Genomic DNA, 8,548 nt, shown 5'->3' with positions numbered 1-8,548 from the left:
CTGCTCTCTCCTCTCTCCTCTCCCCTGCTCTCTCCTCTCTTTTCTCTCCCCTCTCTTTTCTCTCTCTCTCTTCCCTCTTCTCCCTTCCCTTCTCCTCCCGCTTTGCCGCCGCGCAGCGCCGGTGCCCGCGAGCACCGGCCCCGTTACTGCCCTGCCCGGGGCCGCACGCACGGGAAGCGGCTGCGGAAGGGAAAAACACGGGCGAGACGGTGATTCCCGGCAGGCTGCAGCGGCGGCAGCCTGTACCAACACGAATAAAAATGGGAAACGTTGGGAATGTCCTGCTCTGTAACGGGAAACGTTGGGRATGTCCTGCTCTGTGCTGGGAAACATTGGGAATGTCCTGCCCTGTAACGGGAAAGGTTGGGAATGTCCTGCCCTGTAATGGGAAACGTTGGGGATGTCCTGCTCCGTAACGGGAAATGTTGAGGATTGTCCTGCTCCGTATAACGGGCAACGTTGCGAATGTCCTGCCCTGTAATGGGAAACATTGGGGATGTCCTGCTCCATAACAGGAAACATTGGGAATGTCCTGCTCCGTAACGGGAAACATTGGGAATGTCCTGCGCCGTAACAGGCGACGTTGGGGATGTCCTGCCCTGTAATGGGAAACGTTGGGGATGTCCTGCTGTGTGCCGGGAAACGTTGGGAATGTCCTGCTCTGTGCCAGGAAACATTGGGAATGTCCTGCTGTGTGCTGGGAAACGTTGGGAATGTCCTGCTGTGTGCCGAGAAATGTTGGGAATGTCCTGCTCTGTAACGGGAAACATTGGGAATGTCCTGCTGTGTGCCGGGAAATGTTGGGACTGTCCTGCCCTGTCACGGGAAACGTTGGGAATGTCCTGCTGTGTGCTGGGAAACGTTGGGAATGTCCTGCTGTGTGCCGGGCGCCATCCAACGTGCGGAGCGGCCTGAGCTGCGCGGGGAGCTGCTGACAGGGGCAGGAGGCACCGCAGCCATGACCGACAGCACCGGGGCAGAGCAGGGCCGAGCGGGGCCAGGCCTCGCGCGCCCCAACATGGCGCCGCCGGCGCGAGCCACACTCAACATGGCGCCCGGAGCCGCACACAAAATGGCCGCGCCCCGTGTGGTGGGCCAGCTCCGGTGTCGCCGCGTCTCTATGATCCGGGGCTGCCACTTCCGCTCCCGCGGCGGAAGCTGCGCCAGCGCTAAGATGGCGGCGGCCGTGGTGGGAGTCTCCTTGAGGCGGCGCGTCCCGGCGCGGCTGCTGCTGCTGCCGGTGAGGGCGGCCGGGGCCGGGGGGGCCCCGCGCGGCCCCTTGGGGGGCTGCCGGCGTCACGGCAGCGGCCCCCCCCGTCCTTGGCGCTGGGGGGGGGTCTCGGCTGTCCCCCTGTTCCCTGCGCGGTGCCGGGGGTCCCGCTCGCCGCTCTCCTTCCCTGGGGAATGAGGGCGGCCCCGCGGGGCCCTCGGCCTCGCGGCCGTCACCGTGGGGCTCGTGTTCGTGGCCCCTTCGCGGTTAACCGGCCCGTCACGGCGCTGCCCGCAGCCGTGCCCAGCCGCAGGCCGGCGGAGCCTTCCCGTCCTTGGAGAATTCGGGATCTGCAGGCGCTCGGCGGGTGTCTCCCGCCCAAGCCCCCGGCTCCCCGCCGTTTCCTTTGCCAGCTGCGCGCGCCGGAGGATGTCAAGCTGAACGGTCCCTGTCTGAACGCAGGGGTGTCGGGGAGCGCAGACGGCGGCGGCGGCCGCCCCGGCCTCGCAGGCGCCGCCGCGGATCAAGAAGTTCTCCATCTACAGATGGGACCCCGACAAGCCCGGCGACAAGCCCCGCATGCAGACCTACGAGGTGGACCTCAACAAGTGAGTGCTGATCTCAATAAGGCAGCGCTCATCTTCAGGGAGAAGGTTCCCGGCTGTAGCCGGCGGGCGGGATCGCCGGGGCTGTTTGTCCACGCCAGGGACCTGGTGAATGGCGGGGGAGGGTGGGTAAGAAGTGTTTGGGCAGCAGCCGGAGGTGCCAGCGCTTTCGTGSGGCTTCGGCGGCGGTTCCACCGGTGGGGTGGCCGTGAAGAGGCGCCTCAGTCCCGCCCAGGAGCAGCTCCTCGGTGGGAGCAGGCGTTGCCGCCGGGCCGAGCAGATCCCACCACGAGGGGACTGCAGCACAGGCACCTTGGCCCGTGGTTTGCTTGGGCTCCTGCCGCCGCCATCGGAATTCCGCCCCTCGGAGACCCCGGCACGCAGCGCTCCAGCCCTCCTGCYTCGGGGCTTGCCCTGCTTCCTAACTCCAGGGTGTTGCCGTGTGGAAGGTTATGTAAGTTGTCCAGGGTTGTTTGTTTCTTCGCGTTGCTGCCTCTGCTGTGACTAATGAGGCCAGGCAGACCTTGTTAGATCAAAACCTGACTTAAACTTGTCAAAACCTGACTTAAAAGGAGAGACCCGGTAGCGAGGCACTTGGGGAGAGGTTTTTCCATTCTGCTGCCTGGATCTCTCCTTCTCTGGAGATCTTCCCAACCCRCCTGGATGCAGCCTGTGCTCTGGGTGACCTGCGTGTGCAGGGGGCTGCACTGGACGATCTCTGGGGGTCCCGTCCACCCTTAAGGGATCTGTGAATCCTCTGCTGCTCATCAGGGGCATCAGCAGAAGCGATTGCGTCAGATCATGAGGGCATCAGCAAAAGAAAATGCTTCTCTCCAACCTCGAGCACTCGGTGCAACGCCCTGCCGGTCGAGCAGAGTCTAACCGCCTGCCCGGGCTTAACAAAACTGCCGTTTCAGTGGCGTTGAGGTGAAAGCCCTTTCGGGCGGCCCTTAGTGGGGACACCAAACGGCAGCGCCGGGGCAGAGGGCGGTGGCGCGGGCTCACGGGCTCCCTTCCCTTTGCAGGTGCGGGCCCATGGTGCTCGATGCTCTCATCAAGATAAAGAACGAGATGGACTCCACTCTGACCTTCCGCAGGTCGTGCAGGGAAGGTAAGAAGGGCTTCTCACGCTGCTGAAGTGGAGACTGTTCTCAAAGGGCCTTTGCAGCCCGGGAAAAGCCAAAGCTGATGGTGGTGTGTGTGTGTGTGGAAAGCTCGGGAATTGATGCAACTTTTCCAGGTGTTGTGCATGACATAGAAAATCAAGAGAAATTTTCGCAGCAAAATTCCTGAGAGGTGGAAAAAAACCCCGAAACTCGGTGAATGGGATTGAATTGTACGGGTATTTTTCTGCCTTGTGCTTGGCTTGGTTATATCTGCTCCCTGCATTGCTGGGAGGTCATCAGTGGCGTCGTTTCATGCACTTGTTGTGCTGAATTCGTGCTGTTTGTCCTGGGAATCCCCATCCCTTCCCGTCTGCAGCCCAGTTCACGACAGGGCTCTCTCCGGCTGCAGAAGTCATGGGAACACCAGCTCCCTTTTATGTTCCTGCCCCTTGGGGACGTTGGTGACCGCAACCGGAGCGTCGGCCCCTGCGGAGCTGCCGCTCCGGCTCCCAAAGGTGGGGACGAAGCCGAGCGCGTCACCAACGCGGCGCRGGAGATGTTCCCGCCGCCGCCGGCGCTCGTTCTCCCGCTTCCAGCCGCTTCAAGGAGCTCCTGACGTGTGTGTTTTGTGATGTATGTTGTGAAAGCTGTGAGCTGTTCTTCCGCAGCGGCTTTGGCCTGGAAGAGGTGCTCAGAGGAAGGACGTGGAGGTTGTTTGCTGTGGTTAAATAGCGCTCGAATTAACCCCGTGGCAATTTCGGGCRCTTGCCCCGTCACGTACGGAGCTGCTTGAAAAGCCAGTGAGATGGAAGACACCGAGGAGCTCATTTGAAGCAAAGAGGATCTATTCCCAAGTAAAACAAGAGGAAAATGCTGGGTGTATGCCCTCTTTCTTRATGGCTTTGCTTTTGTTTTCTTGCCCCCCCCTGCCAGGTATCTGCGGTTCTTGCGCTATGAACATTGCTGGAGGAAACACGCTGGCCTGCACCAAAAGGATTGACCGTGACCTCAGCAAGACCACCAAGATCTACCCGCTGCCCCACATGTATGTGGTGAAGGATCTCGTGCCGGTGAGCAGCCAGCGGGGTTGGGACCAAGGGTCCCCCCTAACAAGGGGTCTGAGTTGGAGTTGGAAGGAAGGATGGGAGGGATGGTGACAAAGCCGATATGCCACAACTGGCACCTTCCTCTGGATGCTTTGTGCAATGGGTGGCCCTGAGCTCTGCAGCAGCAGTGAAGTTCATTTGCCCTTGGAGGAGTGTGGTGGGTTGACACGCGAGGTGGCATTCGCTGTTTAAGCGGTAGCAAGTGCTAGCTCCACGTGATGCTTTTTGCCTTTTGCATCCTAGGACCTGAGCAACTTCTACGCACAGTACAAATCCATCGAGCCTTACCTGAAGAAGAAGGACGAGTCGCAGCAGGGCAAGGCCCAGTACCTGCAGTCCATAGAAGACCGTCAGAAACTGGTTACTGCTGCTTTCCTACCCTCGAAATCCCTTGCAGATAGGAGCTGGCTTAGGTGCTGAGGGTAGTGGAGAGGTGCCTGGTGCAGGAGCCGCTGCTGCGGGTGGAAGCTGCTCCCTCCCTGGCATGGCTGCATTGCTGGGGGTCACAGTTGCTCGTGAAACACTGTTTTCACTGCAAATCTCTTTATGTGTCCTTAAAAATGCTGTGGAGGGTGGAGCGTTGGAGTATTTCCGTGGAGATAAGGCACTGCGATTTATGCTGGCTGTCAGGCTCAGCACTGTGCTTAACTGTGCTTAACAATGCCATCCCGCCCCTACTCCCAGGGTTTTGCATCCTTAAAGCTCCTGGTAAAAGCCAGCCCTTGTGGAGGCAAAGCCRGACCCAAGGTATCTTAGCCCCTCTATTGGTGCTGGACCTTGGGGATCCATTCCGAGCACTGTGTTGGTTTTGGGGGGCTTCAGCTTTGTGGGATGTGGTGGTTTGGGGTGAAGCTACCGCAGGGAGCAAAGAGCAACAGAGCCTTCCGAGCAGCAGGGAGAGGGGCAGGTTTTAAAGAGCTTGCACCGTGGGTAAGTGTTCCYGTGGATTTCCACGGCTCCCGCAGTAAGCATCTTTAAACGGAGGATTTCATTTGGCTCTGTCCTGCCGTGGTGGATCCTCCGGTCACCTCACAGTTGAGAGGAGCTCTGCTGCAATTGTGGTTTCAGTAAAAGGTAGCAGGGTCGGTGAAGAAGACTTATTGCAGGCGAGTGAGCTGACAGCCTCATCTCTGCCACGAGCTTCCAAAGTTTTCCATAGCAGTATTGCCTGTGAAGTTAAACATCTGATGAACAGACTCGTGAGTCCGAGATGTCAGCAGCGCCGTGCGACTGGCGTGGAGATGTCTTAACAGACCCAGGGTTTTGCACTTGGAAGGAGCTTCTATCCCAGAGCGCAGTCGGGTTTCCTGCACCGTTTCCTGGTGTTATCTCCACAAGGGCTCCCTTCAGATCGTTTTTGTAAAGCAGCATCCTCAAAATCTGTTTTTTTCCCTTTTTTATCTTTTTAAATTAAGCAAAAATGACTGAACCTGACATTAGCTGCGAGTGCTRTGCCCAAATCCTCTTGGTATTGTTATTCCCCTGAAGTTTCTCCTGCTCTCAGAACAACCTGTGTGCATGAGAAACCGTGCTGGATAAAAGGCAATTGCAGAAACCCTCAGTTTTATCTTTAAATCCTCRGTAATCTGAGGCATTACGATTAGAAACAATACAAGTTGAGAACAAGATGATTAATTCCAACTTAATGGTCCTTGAAGTCTTCCAAAATAGATAAAAACAGCCACGATAATTCAGTGCATCTGGTATAAACCCGGATCAGCTTCTAAACTGAACTCAGACTGTTGCTCCTGTGTAGATGTTTGGGGCTCCCCTCGCGGTGCATCATCAGCTGCAGGTTCTTCACCTGCTCCYGAGGCTTTCTGGCAGCCGAGGGTCTCTGTAGCGTTGCCTCGGGTTGTCCCTCAGCCAGGGGCAGGTTCCTCTCCCCGCGAGCGTGTGTAATTGCCCCGTTTCCCCCGAGCGAAGCTCCCGCGGGGCGCGCGGCGAGGCTTGACGCCCGCCTCCCGCCCCCGCGCAGGACGGGCTCTACGAGTGCATCCTGTGCGCCTGCTGCAGCACCAGCTGCCCCAGCTACTGGTGGAACGGCGACAAGTACCTGGGCCCCGCGGTGCTCATGCAGGTGAGGCCGCGTCGCGGGGCCCCGCGGGCACCGGGCGCGGGGGACGCCACCTGCCCAGCGCCGCTCGCTTCCAGGCCTATCGCTGGATGATCGACTCCAGGGACGACTACACGGAGGAGCGGCTGGCGCAGCTGCAGGACCCCTTCTCGCTCTACCGTTGTCACACCATCATGAACTGCACGAGGACGTGCCCCAAGGTGGGTCAGCGCTGCCCCTTTGCCCACTGGCCTTGCCGTGACGGGCTTCCACGTTGCGGCTCCTGCCTTAAACCAGCAGCGGTAACCGAGCCCCTGCGGTGTCCTGGGCAGAGCACGAGGCCGCGGGGAGCTTTCCCCAGCCCCTTTGGGTGTCCCTTGGCTGCTCCCATCCTCCCAACAGGACCAGTCTGGGCTGGCTGCTTCTGCCTGGTGTTTSTGGCGAGAACTGGAAGCTGCTGCTTCCTCCTCTCGCCGCGGCCGCGTTCCCCGCGTGGGGCAGATTCCCCAGCCRCACCTTCCTGCCGCCTGCTTTGTTTCCACCCAGGCTCCTGTCRCGCCGGGTGACAGCGCAGGTTTTTCGCTGTGGAAAGGCCACCGAGGCAAACGTTTGGTGGGCGACGCGCTCGGGGATAACGAGGTGTTKGCAGGCACCCGCTGTAGTGCTGTCACAGGGCGACTGGCATCCCCAATCTCCTTCCCTTTCCTCCAGTCTGAAATGCAGCTCTCAGGACTTTGCCATGAAGTTCCTGCCTCCGGGAAACCTCCTGATCACCTGAGAGTACCCAATTGAGCCCTGCTTATATTCAAGCAGGACATTATATTCAAGCTTCTGCCACTCAACCRTTAACTTTTGAGCTTTGCTCCTTGGGTTGCTGACCAAAACCTGCCTGCTCGGTTGCCAGTTTGTCTTAAAACAGCAAGGAGGGTTCCCGGAGCAGCCAGCGGGCCAAGGCAGCGGGGTCTGCAGCGGGATCTATCGCCCAGTTTGTCCGCAGGTGCCCCCACGTGCTCATTTCCAGATCTCACTGTGCCCCTGTGTCTCGTAGGGTCTGAACCCCGGCAAAGCCATTGCCGAGATCAAGAAGATGATGGCAACGTACAAAGAGAAGACGGCGGCGGCGTGAGGCGGACGCRGCGAGGAGCCCCCGGCCGCGGCTGTGTCTGCGCGGATTTGCACGGGCAATAAACGCTGTAAAGAGCAGCGYGGCGTGGCTGCTGCGTTGCGGGCGCCGTGGCTCTCGCTCCTGGTCCTGGGGTGAAGTTTGGCCTCGTCCTGCTGCGCCCTGGTCATTGTGGGTGCACTGGGACCCCTCCGTCCCGCCGGTGCCTTAGGTGCTGCCCCCAGCAGCGGGGAGCTGCGGTGCGCTTTATTCCATAGGAAGTYGGAATTCTTATTCCGGGAAGAAAATGCTGGAATCAACTGGGCATGGCAGCKGGAGAGGGCTTTCCCCCTGGGAAATTCCCCCTGGGAAAGAGGGATGGGGGCAGCTCGGTCTGCATGGCAAAGCGGTCGGTGGGGGCCGCTTTTTGGAGCGGAATTTGGGGGGTTTCCTTGCGAAAGGGCAAGGAAGGGGGTGCGGGGGGGGACCCCCTTTTTGGGCAGGACTGCTTGCAATTCCTGGGGCGGCCGCCGGGGGCGGGTGGGAACTACAATTCCCGTCAGCCCCCGCGCCGGCTTCCTCCGACTGCGGCGCCGCCACGCGCGCCCGTGTCCGCCGTGCCCGTGTCCGCCGTGCCCGTGTCCGCCGTGCCCGTGTCCGCCGTGCCCGTGTCCGCCGTGCCCGGCCCTCATGAGCTCAGGTCAGCGGGGGCCGCGGGGCGCGTTTGCGGGTGGCCGCGTTTCTATGGGATTGCGCCGTGCGCATCCCGGGATTGCACTATGCATTTCCCCGGGATTGCACCGGGTACATCCTGGGATTGCGCTGCGCGCATCCTGGGATTGCACCACGCACATCCCCGGGGTTGCACCTTGCGCTTCCCTGGCRTTGCACCACRCACATCCCYRGGGTWGCACCTTGCGCTTCCCTGGCATTGTGCCATGCACATCCCCAGGATTGCACCGTGCACTTTCCCGGGATTGCACCATGTGCTTCCCCGGGATTGCACCGTGTGTGCGCCTGGGGTCGCACTGTGTGCGGCCTCAGGGCTTTGCACGGTGTGCATATTCCTGGGTTGCACAGTGCGCTTGCCCAGCGCTGCAATGTGCACCTCTTCGTGCTTGTGTTGTGCACATCCCTGGGCTTGGACCGTGCATTCCACCGGGCTTGCAGTGTGCAGGTCCTCAGGGTTTGCACCATGCATTTCACCGGGGTTGCAGTGTGCAGGTCCCGGGGTTTGCACCATGCATTCCACCGGGCTTGCAGTGTGCAGGTCCTCAGGGTTTGCACCATGCATTTCACCGGGGTTGCAGTGTGCAGGTACCCAGGATTTGCACCATGCATTTCACCGGGCTTGCAGTGTGCA

The 8,548-nt window shown here is 60.1% G+C and overlaps 1 protein-coding gene across 1 annotated transcript; it reads left to right on the top strand.

Moving 5' to 3' along the window:
• Nucleotides 1-1,174: 1,174 nt before the first annotated feature.
• SDHB (succinate dehydrogenase complex iron sulfur subunit B) lies at nucleotides 1,175-7,241 on the top strand. Its single transcript, XM_026053649.1, has 8 exons — nucleotides 1,175-1,240; nucleotides 1,673-1,818; nucleotides 2,841-2,926; nucleotides 3,855-3,991; nucleotides 4,271-4,387; nucleotides 6,006-6,107; nucleotides 6,182-6,304; nucleotides 7,132-7,241. Exons 1-8 carry the CDS (start codon nucleotides 1,175-1,177, stop codon nucleotides 7,207-7,209), a joined length of 855 nt encoding a protein of 284 aa, XP_025909434.1. The 3' UTR covers nucleotides 7,210-7,241.
• The last annotated feature ends 1,307 nt before the right edge of the window (nucleotides 7,242-8,548 follow it).

The sequence above is a fragment of the Nothoprocta perdicaria genome, unplaced genomic scaffold (assembly GCF_003342845.1).
Source record: "Nothoprocta perdicaria isolate Ctin4 unplaced genomic scaffold, notPer1 scaffold_117, whole genome shotgun sequence".
Lineage (NCBI taxonomy): Eukaryota > Metazoa > Chordata > Aves > Tinamiformes > Tinamidae > Nothoprocta > Nothoprocta perdicaria.
This window is presented reverse-complemented; position numbering and strand designations above follow the sequence as displayed.